The sequence below is a fragment of the Oncorhynchus tshawytscha genome, linkage group LG03 (genome assembly GCF_018296145.1).
Source record: "Oncorhynchus tshawytscha isolate Ot180627B linkage group LG03, Otsh_v2.0, whole genome shotgun sequence".
Taxonomy (NCBI): Eukaryota; Metazoa; Chordata; class Actinopteri; order Salmoniformes; family Salmonidae; genus Oncorhynchus; species Oncorhynchus tshawytscha.
Window position 1 is genome coordinate 28,155,400 of NC_056431.1, and position 16,570 is coordinate 28,171,969.

Genomic DNA, 16,570 nt, shown 5'->3' on the forward strand with positions numbered 1-16,570 from the left:
TGCAGGGTTTTAAGTCATCTGTGTCCTCCCCTCTCGTTCCTCTCAAATGCCGTTGAAATCTTCTCCTACTCCTCCATCTCCCCCTTCCCCCTGCCTAAGATAACTGGAATTCCAGGTGGGTCACATTAGTTTGTCCTGCCGGAGTGATATTCCCGGCGCTGACGGCACAGTTAGTTTTGGGTGTGGATCAGAAACTGCCGGATGGAATGGGATTTCCAGCTTTTCTCAGTCAACGTCTTTTGACTCCTAGCGAGATAGGGTCTTGGCAACTAATAAAGCAGCAGTTGCTTTAATATGGATGTTTCCTACTGCACCCTTCTCCAGCGTGCATGTAACTGTGTGTGAGTGTGCATGCATGCATCTACAGTTGAAGTCGGAAGTTTACATACACCTTAGCCAAATACATTTAAACTGAGTTTTCCACAATTCCTGATATTTAATCCTTGTAAAAATTCCTTGTCTTAGGATCACCACTTTATTTTAAGAATGTAAAAATTTCAGAATAATAGTAGAGAGAATTATTTTTTATTTCAGCTTTTATTTCTTTCATCACATTCCCAGTAGGTCAGAAGTTTACATACACTCAATTAGTATTTGGTAGCTTTGCCTTTAAATTGTTTAACTTGGGTCAAATGTTTCGGGTAGCCTTCCACAAGCTTCCCACAATAACTTGGGATAATTTTGGCCCATTCCTCCTGACAGAGCTGGTGTAACCGAGTCAGGTTTGTAGGCCTCCTTGCTCCCACACACTTTTTCAGTTCTGCCCACAACTTTTCTATGGGATTGAGGTCAGGGCTTTGTGATGGCCACTCCAATACCTTGACTTTGTTGTCCTTAAGCCATTTAGCCACAACTTTGGAAGTATGCTTGGGGCCATTGTCCATTCGGAAGACCCATTTGCAACCAAGCTTTAACTTCCTGACTGATGTCTTGAGATGTTGCTTCAATATATCCACATAATTTTTCTCGTGATGCCATCTATTTTGTGAAGTGCAGCAGTCCCTCCTGCAGCAAAGCACCCCCACAACATGATGCTGCCACCCCCGTGCTTCAAGGTTGGGATGGTGTTCTTCGGCTTGCAAGCATCCCCCCTTTTCCTCAAAACATAACGATGGTCATTATGGCCAAACAGTTTCATCAGACCAGAGGACATTTATCCAAAAAGTATGATTTTTGTCCCCATGTGCAGTTGCAAATCGTAGTCTGGCTTTTTTATGGCGGTTTTGGAGCAATGGCATCTTCCTTGCCGAGCGGCCCTTCAGGTTATGTCAATATAGGACTTGTTTTACTGTGGATATAGATACTTTTGTACCTGTTTCCTCCAGCATCTTCACAAGGTCCTTTGTTGTTGTTCTGGGATTGATTTTCACTTTTTGCACCAAAGTACATTCATCTCTAGGAGACAGAACACGTCTCCTTCCTGAGCGGTATGACAGCTGCATGGTCCCATGGTGTTTATACTTGCGTACTATTGTTTGTACAGATGAACGTGGTACCTTCAGGCGTTTGGAAATTGCTCCCAAGGATGAACCAGACTTGTGGAGGTCTACAATTTTTTTTTTCTGAGGTTTGGCAAATTTTTGGGGATATTCCCATGATGTCAAGCAAATAGGCACCGCGTTTGAAGGTAGGCCTTCAAATACAGCCACAAGTACACCTCCAATTGACTCAAATGATGTCAATTAGCCTATCAGAAGCTTATTAAGCCAGGACATCATTTTTCTGGAATTTTCCAAGCTGTTTAAAGGCACAGTCAACTTGTGTATGTAAACTTCTGACCCACTGGAATTGTAATACAGTGAATTATAAGTGAAATAATCTGTCTGTTAACAATTGTTGGAAAAATGACTTGTGTCATGCACAAAGTAGATGTCCTAACCGTCTTGCCAAAACTATAGTTTGTTATAGTTTGCAATTGTAAATGAGAACTTGTTCTCAACTTGCCTACCTGGTTAAATAAAGGTGAAATATATATATATATATTTTTTTTAAAACAAGAAATGTGGTTGTGGTTGAAAAACAAGTTTTAATGACTCCAACCTAAGTGTATGTAAACTTCCGACTTCAACCGTATGTGTGCGCACATTCACACGTGTGTGTATGGGCATGGTGAGACTGATCTGGGTTTCTTTTGTCAGGGCCATGCTGGGGGTAACAGTAGGGGTCGTGTTTCAGGGGGACATAGAGAGGCCCATCTCTGTCCCAGTGGAGGTCTCATAGGCCTGATTATGGGCCGTTTGTGATCTGCAGCTAGGGTGTCCAGTGACACCGGAGAAGGAAAGCACACCGCTAGCTGCTAAAGCATTTTAGGGATGGGCGTAGCAGACCCTCTTTGATCTGACCGGTGTGCTGTGCTGCGTGGGTTCACCCTCCACCCTCCCTGTGTTGTGTTGGCTGACTTACATTCTCTTGTCCAACCATACGCCATCAACCATCACTATCACCCCAACACCTGCACCTCTGGCCCAGCTAGGCCAATATAGCAAAGCCTCCAAACTTTGGTGTATTTCAGGAGTTTCCTAATCTCTTACATTTTAATTGAGCTGTTAATTCAAGAACGTCGTGGGTAGGAAGTGATAGGCGTTTTGCTCCTCACAAAGGTAGTGGACAAAGACTGGATACAACAAACCTACAACTGACCAAAGAATGTCATGTCAACCCTTGGTTTGTCCGCCGCCTAGCAACAGAAACTAAAAAAAGGTATATTTTCTGCAGCCTGGTTGTCCAGCCAGGTCGCCAGTAGGACGGGATGTTAGGTCTGGTCTAGGTAGCACGTGGCTTTAGCCCATCATAAATCACCAACCTCATTGAGCGTCAAAGACGTCACCCGACAGCAACCAAGATGGCAGGACGGCACGTTCTGTGCGAGCTCGTCTTGGGAACAGACCTTAACGGTCTAAAGTAGCCAGCTGAGCTGACGTTTGTGGAGCAGTCAAGTAATCCATGCTTAACTGGCTCCATGACCGCTAAGTGGAATTGGGACTGCTGACCACTCTCTACGGCTATGAAGATAGATTACAAACTGCTGGAAGGGACTTTAGCAAATGGACAGGTGAGGACTGTAGGGTATGAATAACTCTGACACAGGTCACAACTTATGATACTCTTGGACATTCTCGGACTGTCAAGACACTCTCTAGAGAGTGAACGTGACATGTCACAGAGTCAGAGGTAAAACTGAATTGTATTCTTGTTAGACAGTCTCAACAGTGATTTAAGCATATACCTATAGGAGGGCCAACATAGTCAAAGGCCACCCTAATTAGGGACAGAGACAAAAGTACAGACTAACTCAGTCCAGTCGCACAGCCCACTTGACTTACTAGTATCATTAGTGCATTATAGGATGTTCTGTGTTGAGTTCTATTAGAAAATCATTTTTATTGACCTGCTGCTTTTGAGTCTGGTGTGGCCAGAAATGATGTGCTCTCACTCTGAACCCAGAAGCATGGCTTGCTGTAGGTGTGAACACTTGTGAAATATAGTTGATCAATTGTGATGCGAGACAAGGCTGCATACCTCCTCCTATTCTACTCGTCACCTTACCCTCATGTCCATTCATTTCCAAAATGAGGATCCCAGTCCCACACAATAAGGTAGGGCTGAAATGAATAATAAGATGAAGATGACGACTGACTGCACAGTTGCTACCAAGCCTCAAATTCTGCTCTAAAACGGAGGGACGATGATTAAGGTCTCATTCAACTGAGTAAGTGAAAGGTGGGTGGGGGTGTAGCTTGGCCTTGGCCTGGTATGTTCCATCCCCGGGTTGGATCGGAGTTCCATATCACAGACTGGGAATGTGGGATGGATGGAGATGGTATTCCGTGGAACGTATAGCATGTTCCCCTTTTTCCATAGATTTATTAATCCTGAGGTACGGTATCTCCTCTCTGGTTGGCCTGGAGGGTGACCGACGGTACTATGAGTTTCCCATCTGCAGGATGGAGCAGAAACGGACAGAAATGCTGTCTGTCCCTCCACGGGAGGACTGTGCTCCCAGAAAGTCTGGATGTCACGTCCATCAAGGTCATATTTATGAGAGCACAAGGTAGCAGAACGTTGTGCATCAGAAAACAAAACTAGAGTTTCTTATTGAACAAGTGTAGATAGTATCTCCCAGTTTCCTTCTGTTTTTGTGCCTAGAGAATACAACACAGGGAGAGAGGGAGAGACATTTTACTCAAACTGTTGGACCACCTACCCACTGGTTAGGAACCGACTAGATGGAAGATGGAGAAACATGGTATGGAGGAGATGAACACACTGGTTGCCCTGTAGGTTACAGAGAGCTGGTAGTCCCATCCACCAAACTACCAGGAGTGAAACAGGGAAGCGTCAGGGGGGTATGCTAATTTGTTATAGATCAGATCTAACTCACTCCATTAAATTATTCAAAACAGCAGCATTTTACATCTGGTTAGAAATAAGTCAACCGAGGAGAAAAAAAATGTCCACCTGTGTGCTTCCTATATCCCCCCCAATGGACTCACCATGCTTTAATGATGACAGATTCTTCATCCTAGAGGGGGAGATCAACCATTTCCAGACCCAGGGAAATGTACTAGTCTGTGGCGACCTAAACACCAGAACTGGACAAGAACCAGACACTCTCAGCACACAGGGGAACAAACACCTACCTGGAGGTGACAGCATTCCCTCCCCCATTTGGGAAAGGGGATACCTAGTCAGTCGCACAACTGAATGTATTCAACCGAAATGTATCTTCCTCATTTAATCCAACCCTTCTGAATCAGATAGCAGCAGCAGCAGCAGCCCCCCACACACACCTGTCTCCCCCCTATACACAACTACTACAAAACCACCAACAAAAACGGGTCACAACTCCTGTAGTTCTGTCTCTCGCTAGGTCAATGGTAGGCTTCGAGGGGGACTCCTACGATAGGTACACCAACAGTTCATCGCTTGGCAGCAGTACTGTAGACTATTTTATCACAGACCTCAACCCAGTCTCAGAGCATTCAATCAGCCCACTGACACCCCTATCGGGTCACAGCAAAATCAGTCTACTTTAACAGAGCATTATTCAGTCATGAGGCCTCAAAGCCAAACAAATTGCATACTATTAAAATATGCTATAGATGGAAGGAAAGTAGTGTAGAAACCTACCAAAAACAAAACACATTTATCAACAAAATCAACCCCTTTTAGGCAGCTTCCTGGACAAAATGTTTCACTGCAATAATGAAGGTGTAAACCTAGCAGTATAAAGCCTAAACAGCATATTTGACCTTTCAGCTTCCCTATCAAATCTTAAAAATTCAAGCAGATAATCTAAGAAAATTAATGACAAATGGGTAGATGAAGAATGCAAAAGCAGAAAGAAATTTAGAAACCTTTCCAACCAAACACACAGAGACTGTCACGCCCTGGTCTTAGTATTTTGTGTTTTCTTTATTATTTTGGTCAGGCCAGGGTGTGACATGGGTTAATTATGTGGTGTGTTTTGTCTTGTTTTTTTTTTGTAGGTATTGGGATTGTGGTATAGTGGGGTTATCTAGAAAAGTCTATGGTTGCCTGAAGTCGTTCTCAATCAGAGGCAGGTGTTTATCGTTTTCTCTGATTGAGAACCATATTTAGGCAGCCATATTCTTTGAGTGTTTCGTGGGTGATTGTTCCTGTCTCTGTGTTTGTTTGCACCAGATAGGCTGTTTAGGTTTTCGCGTTACGTTTCTTATTTTGTATTGTTCGTGTTTATTTGTTTATTAAACATGTATCAAAATTACCACGCTGCATTTTGGTCCGCCTCTCCTTCACCGCAAGAACACCGTAACAGAGACCCAGAAAATACCTATTCCTTCACCGTGGTGAAACACTAAAACAATAGTGAAATAGACAAAGAAAAAGGAATAGTATGTCAGAAATCAGCTCAAGGTAATTGAAGATTCCATATAATCTAACCACTTCTGTGAAAATTGGAAAACACTAAACAACATGAAGAGCCATCAATCCAAAATGGAGATGTATGGATAAACCACTTATCCAATCTGTGGCCCTATAACTAACAAGCAGCAAAAACATAAAAATTATAAATTACACAATTTTAGAATCAGCTATTAAAGACTACCAGAACCCACTAGATTGTCCAATTCCATTGAATGAACTACAGGACAAAATACAAACTCAACCTAAAAAGGCCTGTAGCCTTGATGGTATCCTAAATTAAATTATAAAATAAACAGACCACAGATTCCATCCTCAGCTCTGGCATCATCCCCAACACTTGGAAGCAAGGACCGATACCACATTCCACATAAATGGAGACAAATTCTCCCCCAATAACTACCGTGGGATATGCATCAACAGCAACCTTGGGAAAAATTAACAGCAGACTCCTACATTTCCTCAGGGAAAACAATATCCTGAGCAAATGTCAAATTGGCTTTTTAACAAATTACAGTACGACAGGCCACATTCACACCACACACCCTAATTGACAAACAAATAAACCAAAACAAAAGCAAAGTCTTCTCATGCTTTGTTGATTTCAAAAAAGCTTTTGACTCAATTTGGCATGAGGGTCTGCTATATAAATTGAGGGAAAGCGGTGTTGGGGGGAAAACCATATTATAAAATCATTGCACACAAACAAGACGTCCAATTAGCAAAAACACAGATTTCTATTCTCAGGGCTGTGGGGTGGAACAGGGATGCAGCTTGAGCCCCACCCTCTTCAACATATACAGTGGGGCAAAAAAGTAAATAAAAAATAAATGCATGGATAAAAAAGATGAGGCCTATAATTTTCATCATAGGTACACTTCAACTATGACAGACAAAATTAGAAAAAAAAATCCAGAAAATCACATTGTAGGATTTTTAATTAATTTATTTGCAAATTATGGTGGAAAATAAGTATTTGGTCACCTACAAACAAGCAAGATTTCTGGCTCTCACAGACCTGTAACAAGATTTATTTTACTCAAACCACCTACTGTTGACCACCTACCCTCTGGTTGTAAGGAAATTACTAGATGGCTTTGGTTTCGTCAGTGGCTGTTCTGGGTAAGGGGAAACTAAGGAACAGAGGACCGTGAGAGAGACCAAGAGAGAGGGAGGTCTGAGCTGGATATAGGCTGTGTGACAGTGGTAACCAAGGATGACCAAAGGCGACCCAAGAGGACAATGTGGGTGAATTACAACTGACATGCAGTGTGTGTGTGTGTTGTCTGTGAAATAAATGAGTGCGATTGGGGGAAGAGATGTGGAAACACTCAAGGCTCGAACTTCAAGATGAAACGCTGATGGTCCCTGTACTGCAATAGAGAAAACACTCTCCCTCCTCCCCTCTGTGCTCATCCATAAGCATGAGTAGACTAGGACCTGGAACCTACTCCCTGTTCTGAGTGATAAGAGAAGACTTCCATGTCGCAAGTTATTAATGGCAGCGGTCTAAGGCTCTTCTCAGTGCTAGAAGAATCACTACAGACCCTGGTTCAAATACAGGCTGTTTTTGTATTTATTTTTAACTACACCCCATCACAGACTCACTGGCTGATTACAATTCAGGCCCCACTACTAGGATATGTCCCAAGTCACATCCTGTTCCCTAAATAGTAAACTACTTTTTGACCAGAGCCCTGGTCAAAAGTAGTGCACTACTTAGAAAATAGGGTGTCATCTGGGACACATCCTTAAAAAGACTGAAAACAGCGGGGGCAGATGTCACTATCGTGGCTCTGGCCAGCGGTAGGAGAGAGCAAGAGAGATTGGCTTAGTGCTTTGAGAGGCATTTTACTCCAGCTTCACAGATATGAAAACGCTCAGGGATGACACGACTGTACATGCTCAAAGTTGGAACTCAAGTAATTCATTTGTAAAAGTTACATAAAAAAGTTTCCCCATTAGATGGAAATTCAGCTGTTACATTCTATGAACAAGGAGAATTTCAGGAGATATCCACATTCATATAGTTAAATTCAGAGGTGGTGAGCATCTCTGGAGTATGTCACGCTCATTAGCAGGAGGTAAACGTCTACCGAGGTAAACACTTACGTCACATCGGAGGTAAACATTTTTAGCAGGAGGTGACCTGCTGTCAGTGACCTAGCTGGACCATTCCGACCTGACAGAGCCTTTTTTCTTTTCTGAGAGCCTTTCTGTGTAACGGCATCATCTCCGTCCTGACTAATGGAGCTTAATGGAATAATGACTAGGAACTCAGGTCTCTGGCGGACTCCTGATGTCATACTGTATCGACATAGAACTATTAGGACCCATTAAATCACCACCCTTCCCATGGCAGGGTTATCACAGGTAGGTGTTTAATTGTTGTTTATTTATGCAGAGCACAGATGTTAGAGTGGAGAGAGGCACTGTTTCCATCGAGATAAATGTAGCTCTCACTGAATCGGTCAGGGAGTTGGAGGGCGATTGCCTCCAATCTTGTAGCAACACTAGACAGACTATCATGAGCCTTGGACATTCACACTCTTCTGTTTCGCATAACACAAGATGGGCCTATTGTAATATTGCACAAATAATAAGACCCATTCCACAATAAAGAATAATAGAACCAGGAAACATAGTCATTGGACAGGTGAGTTGTTTTATTGCATGCCATTTTCTCACATCCAAAGTCTCAAACGAAGGGTTCTGCATGGAAAAAGACAGGGTTTACATGGTCTGGGTCACCAAGCCAACACATCAGCTCCAGAACACAAAATAAAACAACTCAAATACAACCAGCCAGAAAGTAGAAATTATTAGTGTGTGTGTACACATCAGAGGATCGTCAGGGTGAAAGCAGGGCACAAACCCGACAGCCTGCCCTATAACTCTGATAAAGGGAAACCAGCGAATACTCATATACAATTAGCTCACATTAGAAAACGGCAGGCTGCATGACACCGTCACTCCCGACCACCTCCTTCCATGATTCAACTACCCTGCATCACACAATATATATCCAGAACACAACGCATTTCCCAACTCATAAAGTAGAACTAGGTAGCAACCAGATCAAGCTGGCCTCTGAACTCCAGGCCCTGGCTTTAGGCTTAGTTCTTCTCAGAGGAACTTGTGCTATAGTACTTTTCCTAATTGGCACAGCTTATTCACCTAAAAAGTGCTGAAACAGACCAAATCCTGCTTTGTTAATGTAGTTTGGGACCCAATTTGTAGTATGGACAGCTCCATTTCCTTACATACTTTGTCTTTGGCAACTACTTAACTGTTAACATATTTTAAAACAGCTGCAACTTTTTGGAAGAGTACCTTTACTCATGTTTTGATGGCAAGGTGCAAAAAAATATTTCTCTCACCCACTGTTCCTTGCTCAGGGACACACTCAAAAAAAAGGTAAACACGAAAAAAGAAGAGCCATGACCAAACCTAAGGAGTCAAGCATAAAAAGACCTGCGTCAGACCCAGCCCACTGGCACAACTAGGCCTGAGGTATATCGTAACAATGACTGACAGGAGATACATATGGTCATCGGGTGGATAAGGAGATGGGTATGTGATGTGCGACGTCTCAGTGTTTGTTCCAGAAGGGGATGGCGATGGGCCCCTGGACACACCTCTCCACCACAATCATCTCGTCGGGGTTGTTGCGGGTGCCGTAGTGATACAAAAGCTCTTGGATCGCTGCCTCCTCAATCTGCGAGGAGAGGGACGGGAGACACAAACACAGTTGGAGTGCTTTAAAGCCACAGCCAAGTCAAGGTAGCTGTCCTACAGACATGAGTTCGACAGAGGTGATGGGGGGGGGATCTACACTAAGTCCTTCAGATTTCCTCTTAGAGACATTTATCAAGGTACTGAATCATTATGTTGAGTACGTGAGTTCGAACTGACAAGCTCAGTGAAAGGAAAAGCACAGTGTGCAAAATAAACATCTGCTACAAATTTCTGCACACACACACACACACACACACACACGTTACCTGAATGAGTGCCAGAAGTTTCTCTCGGCTGCGGATCAGTGCAGCCTCCTGCTGTTTCTCCTCCTCCACGATAGAAGCAAAGGTTACCATGGAGGCTGTAGGGGGGCTGCCTGCCACTCCCAGCACCCAGGGGCTGGTCAGTAAAGAAAATGACCTTCAGTTTGTGACAGGTTGAACATTCTCCCCCTCAAACAATTGTTCCCCCCCTGTGGTTCTTCAGGGTTTTTTTCAAGGTTGGGACAGGGTGACATGTGTTAGGTACATCCTGTAACAATTCTGACACTGATCTGAGACAGAGAACCAGAGAGAGAGAGATCTGAACTGGATATATCCTATGTGACCAAGGATGACCACAGGCTACCCAAGAGGACAAGGGGTGTGTGAATTCCAACTGACAGTGTGTGTGTGTGTGTGTGTGTGTGCGCGAAAGAAAACAACAATGAAATGCTGATCGTCCCTGTAAGGCAATAGTGAAAACATTGACAAATAATGTTGACTTAAACACTACAAATATGGATATTACACTTTTCCCCAGCCCTGAAATCTCCCTCCCTCCGTGCTCATCCATAAGCATGAGGAGTAGATTAGAAACTGGATCCTACTTCCTGTTCTGAGTGATCACTTGTGACATGGAAGTCATCTCAAATGCCGATTAGGAACAGAAGCCATCACTACACCACAGACTCACTGGCTGATTCATACTCAGGGCCCACTACCAGGTTACATCCCAAATCACACCATTTTCTCTATATGGTGAACTACTTTTGACCAGAGTCCTGTGGGCTATGGTCAAACATACAGTTGAAGTCAGAAGTTTACATCAACGAATTGTGTCAAGTGTTTCAACCACTAAACAAAATTCTTGTTAACAAACTACAGTTTTGGCAAGTCGGTTAGGACATCTACTTTCTGCATGACAAGTCATTTTCCAACAATTGTTTACAGACAGATTATTTCACTTATAATTCACTGTATCACAATTCCAATCGGGTCAGTAGTTTACATACACTAAGGTGAGTGTGCCTTTAAAAAGCTTGTAAAATTCCAGAAAATGATGTCATGGCTTTAGGAAGCTTCTGATAAGCTAATTGCCATCATTTGAGTCAATTGGAGTTGTACCTGTGGATGTATTTCAAGGCCTACCTTCAAACCCAGTGCCTCTTTGCTTGACATCATGGGAAAATCAAAATCAGCCAAGACCTTAGAAATTGAATTGTAGACCTCCATAAGTCTGGTTCATCCTTGGGAGCAATTTCCAAACGCCTGAAGGTACCACGTTCATCTGTACAAACAATAGTACGCAAGTATAAACACCATAGGACCACGCTGCAGTCATACCGCTGTTCTGTCTCCTAGAGATGAACGTACTTTGATGCGAAAAGTGCAAATTAATCCCAGAACAGCAGCAAAAGGACCTTGTGAAGATGCTGGAGGAAACAGGTACAAAAGTATCTATATCCACAGTAAAACGAGTCCTATATCGAAATAACCTGAAAGGCCCCTCAGCAAGGAAGAAGCCACTGCTCCAAAACCGCCATAAAAAAAGCCAGACTACGGTTTGCAATTGCACATAGGGACAAATATCGTACTTATTGGAGAAATGTCCTCTGGTCTGATGAAACAAAAATAGAACTGTTTGGCCATAAAGACCATCGTTATGTTTGGAGGAAAAAGGGGGAGGCTTGCAAGCCGAAGAACACCAACCCAACCGTGAAGCATGGGGGTGGCAGCATCATGTTGTGGGGGGCTTTGCTGCAGGAGGGACTGGTGCACTTCATAAAATAGATGGCAAAAATGTGTTAAAAAACATGTGCGAGCAAGGAGGCCTACAAACCTGACTCAGTTACTCCAGCTGTCAGGAGGAAAATTCACCCAACTTGTGGTGGGAAGCTTGTGGAAGGCCACCCAAAACATTTGAACCAAGTTAAACCATTTAAAGGCAATGCTACCAAATACTAGTTGAGTGCATGTAAACTTCTGACCTACTGGGAATGTGATGAAAGAAATAAAAGCTGAAATAAAATCACTACTATTATTCTGACATTTCACATTCTTAAAATAAAGTGGTGATCCTAACTGACCTAAGACAGGGAATTTTAAATAAAATGTATTTGGCAAAGGTGTATGTAAACTTCAACTGTGTGTGTGTGTGTATATATATATATATATATATATATATATATATATATATATATATATATATATATATATATATATATATATATATATATATATATATATATATATATATATATACTCCTTTATACAATGACGCAAGTCAGAACAAATTCTTATTAACAATGACGGCCAAACCCGGACAATGCTGGGTCACCCTATTACAGCCGGATGTGATACAGCCTGTATTCGAACCAGGGACTGTAGTGACACCTCTTGCCCTGAGATGCTGCGCCACTCGGGAGCCCAAATGTAGTGCACTACATACGGAATAGGGTGCCATTAGAGACTGCACAGAGTGGGAGCGGACGTCACAGACCGGAAAGAGAGCGTTCCCAGTCTGTGGTCTTTAATCCATCTTGGCTCTGGGCAGTGAGAAAAGATCTATGTCTGGAAGACAGAGTCCCCGAATGACTCTGATAGAAGAGGAAGCAAGCAAAAGTCAAGAGCTTCTGCAAAAACAGAGTTTGACACCCTTGGGTCACACAAGCGCACACACCTGTAATTCGGTGGCCTGATATGATTTGAGAGATGTCACAATTCAAAAAAAACATTGCTACCAAAGTTTAAGTGAAAACATCCACAATGTTTTCACAAGCATTCCTAAAACACCTCCGCCCATATTATGTGTTCATGTAGATGTCAACGTTATAGGACACAGCACATGAACAATCTCTTCCAAACGTTATGTAAAAACACCCCAAAATCTATTACGCTGAAATCGCATCGTTTACTGTCGTTTCAAATCAGGAGTACGCAGTATTCAGTTACCCTGGTCTCGTTTTGTGCTGTCTTGCCAACTCCTGTGGTTATTTTTTTTAAATCTTCACACAAACAAAGATCTGGGACCAGGCAAATATTCAGCTCTTTCGGCATCTAAAGCTCTACCAATCCAGCTGGTGTCTGAGGTGTGCATGGTGAAGTTGCCCCGAGATGCTGATCTTGGGTCAGTTCAGAATTTTCCCCACTAATAAATAGTTAAGGTTAGGATTGGGGGTGGGGAGGGCTGATCATATGATCTGTTCCAACCAGGGAGTAGTTCACTAGACATGTCAGTCTTGTTGAATGGGAAGTGAAAAGGTCATTGTGACCATCAGCCTGGTGGCCCCACAGCCCGAGCAATGAGTTACATCCTGCTTCAGCCAGCGGCTTCCCGTTCAGTACATTGACCCTTCACTAAGCCCCGCCCCACTTGGTTACTGTTGGAACCTCAGACAACATTAACCCAAGAAGCCAAATTCCCCTTCCAACCATTGACGAAATCCCCTGATCTTAAAACACAATGAAATTAAAAAACAGACTACCCCTAACTAATCAGGAAACTCTTGGGTATGTTGTGGTGGACTGTCATTACAATTGCTTCACAGGAACATAGGGCTGGGTGGTACACCGTATTTGACCATATACCGGTATTGAATTGTACATTAAATTCTTTAACGGTATTTGAAAGTTGCGTTTTTAGAAAATGTGATAGGCCGTGTGTTATACATTTTTATAGTTTACTTCGCTGCTCGAGTTAGTCTCCGGTCTCTCTCCATGCTGATACCCACACAGACCTAGCCCCACCTGTCACTCAAGGAGCTCATGTGTTATTCCTCAACCACAAGACACTTGCGTTCAGTCTGCATGCAGCACATGCAACAATGTTGACAAGGATGTGGTTTTCACTTCGAATCTTAATATAAATTCCCCTAGCGTTCTAGTACTACAATATTAGTTTGTGTTTCTTACATCTGCAAACAGCTAGTTTGTATTTTCTTTGCAAGTTGGGTCTAAATCTTGTTAGCCACTAGTTAATAAAATGTAGCTAATTGTTTGCTGACTACATACATAGCAAAATAATAAACGTCCCCACACTGTCAACTGCGTTTACTTTCAGCAAACTTATCATGTGTAAATATTTGTATGAACATAACAAGTTTCAACAAATGAGAAACTGAACAAGTTCGACAGACATGTGACTAACAGGGGGGGGGGTCAAAAATCAAAAGTAACAGTCTGTATCTGGTGTGGCCACCAGCTGCATTAAGTACTGCAGAGCACCTCCTCCTCATGGACTGCACCAGATTTGCCAGTTCTTGCTGTGAGAGGTTACCCCACTGTTCAACCAAGGCACCTGCAAGTTCCTGGACATTTCTGGGGGGAATGGCCCTAACCCTCACCCTCCGATCCAACAGGTCCCAGACGTGCTCAATGGGACTGAGATCCTGGTTCTTCGCTGGCCATGGGAGAACACTGATATTCCTGTCTTGCAGGAAATCGCACACAGAATGAGCAGTAGCTTGTGGCATTGTCATGCCGGAGGGTCATGTCACGATGAGCCTGCAGGAAGGGTACCACATGAGGGAGGAGGATGTCTTCCCTGTAATGCACAGCGTTGAGATTGCATGCAATGACAAGCTCAGTCCAATGAAGCTGTGACAAACCGCCCCAGACCATGACGGACCCTCCACCTCGATCCCGCTCCAGAGTACAGGCCGAGGTGTAACGCTCATGCCTTCAACGATAAATGCAAATCCGACCATCACCCCTGGTGAGACAAAACCGAGACTTGTCAGTGAAGAGCACTTTTTTCCAGTCCTGTCTGGTCCAGTGATGGTGGGTTTTTTGCCCATAGGCGACGTTCTTGCCGGTGATGTCTGGTGAGGACCTGCCTTACAACAGACCTACAAGCCCTCAGTCCAGGCTCTCTCAGCCTATTGCGGAAAGTCTGGGCACTGATGGAGGGATTGTGCGTTCCTGGTGTAACTCGGGTAGTTGTTGTTGCCATCCTGTACCTGTCCTGCAGGTGTGATGTTTGGATGTACCGATCCTGTGCAGGTGCTGTTACACATGGTCTGCCACTGCAAGGACAATCAGCTGTCCGTCCTGTCTCCCTGTAGCGCTGTCTTAGGCGTCTCACAGTAAAGACATCGCAATTTGTTACCCTGGCCACCTCTACAATCCTCATGCCTCCTTGCAGCATGCCTAAGGCGGGTTTACGCAGATGAGCAGGGACCCTGGGCATTTTTCTTTTGGTGTTCTTCAGAGTCTGTAGAAAGGCATCTTAGGTGTCCTAATTTTTCAATTAACTGTGACCTTAATTGCCTACCATCTGTAAGCTGTTAGTGTCTTAATGACCGTTCCACAGGTGCATGTTCATTAATTGATTATGGTTCATTGAACATGCATGGGAAACAGTGTTTAAACCCTTTACCATTAAAATCTGTGAAGTTATTTGGATTTTTACTGAATTATCTTTGTAAGACAGGACGTTTCTTTTTTGCTGAGTTTTTACACACATACCAGTGACAGTGTGAACCTAAATCAGAATGTTTGTAACAGTATCTTCTAAATCAGAGAGGAATACACAAAGCGTGAATATGTTAACTACATGAAGTAGCTAAGAGAAAACATTCAATGTAGCCAAAGATTATTGCGTCCCCTAGGTAACCCTTAACAATTTTGGTTCCTACCCTGTCACAATAACGCCTCCTTAGCATTTTTAAATTGTCGTCGTGTCAAACACTGTACTCAAAGTGCCCACCACTATATTCTAACTATAGAACTAGAATAATCATATTTCAATGATGCCAACAGTTCACCCAAGTGTTTTGCTCCAAATCACAAGTCAAATTTCATTTGCAACATTTGGTTAAAAATAATGCCTACAGGTGTGGAAACGATCTGAAATGAGTGCAGGAAATGTTGACATTGATGAAAGTGAAATTATTTTTGGTTGAATTTAACAGTATAAAACAAATCAGAAAGGAGGAAGACCCATTGAAATCACGTAGATTTGACAGTCTAGCAGTAATATAGCAAATGTAGAACTTGTATTATAAAAATAAAAAAAGATGGTCAAATACAGTCATATCATACCAATTATTTTCAAATACCGTAATATGATATTTTTGGCCATATCGCCCAGCAGTACGGGAAACTGGTAAAATTGTGTTTGTAGTATGGCTAGCCACTGAATGTCTCTGTGCATGCAGTCAAAGGTACTAACCACTTTGGGGGATAATATGTAGTGATGCACCGATATTACATTTTTGGCCGATATTTTCCCTGCCAAAATACCCAATAATTAAAATTTTTGCGGTGTTTTAAGCATTCTAATACAGTTAAATAGTTAACACAGATAGACACAGTGGTCTAAGGCACTGCATCTTAGTGCAAGAGGCATCACTACAGTCCCTGGTTCGAATCCAGGCTGTATCATATCCGGCCGAGATTGGGAGTCCCATAGGGCGGCGCACAATTGGCCCAGCGTCGTCCGGGTTTGGCCATCATTGTAAATAAGAATTTGTTCTTAACAGACATGCCTAGTTAAATAATGGTTACACACATTACTGATCAAAAAGTTATTTGGTTGGCATTTGTGTGTCCCCATTACCAATAAAACAATCAAAAACCTATTTATTTCACTTACTTGCTTGTTCAGTCGTTTCATTCGCAACCAGGATTTCTATGGAACGCCGTTTGGGTCTTTGGGTGTCAAGAAA

The 16,570-nt window shown here is 43.0% G+C and overlaps 1 protein-coding gene across 2 annotated transcripts in view; it reads right to left on the bottom strand.

Moving 5' to 3' along the window:
• Positions 1 to 8,549: 8,549 nt before the first annotated feature.
• Positions 8,550 to 16,570, bottom strand: part of LOC112232560 (inhibitor of Bruton tyrosine kinase) — a 36,686-nt gene continuing 28,665 nt past the window's right edge. For both annotated transcript variants that reach the window (XM_024399608.2, XM_042313592.1), the window contains 2 exons: positions 9,909 to 10,041; positions 8,550 to 9,622 (listed from right to left, as the gene is read on the bottom strand). In XM_024399608.2, coding sequence (XP_024255376.2) covers positions 9,497 to 9,622; positions 9,909 to 10,041 — 259 coding nt within the window. In that variant the 3' untranslated portion in view covers positions 8,550 to 9,496. The remainder of the gene's footprint in view (positions 9,623 to 9,908; positions 10,042 to 16,570) is intronic.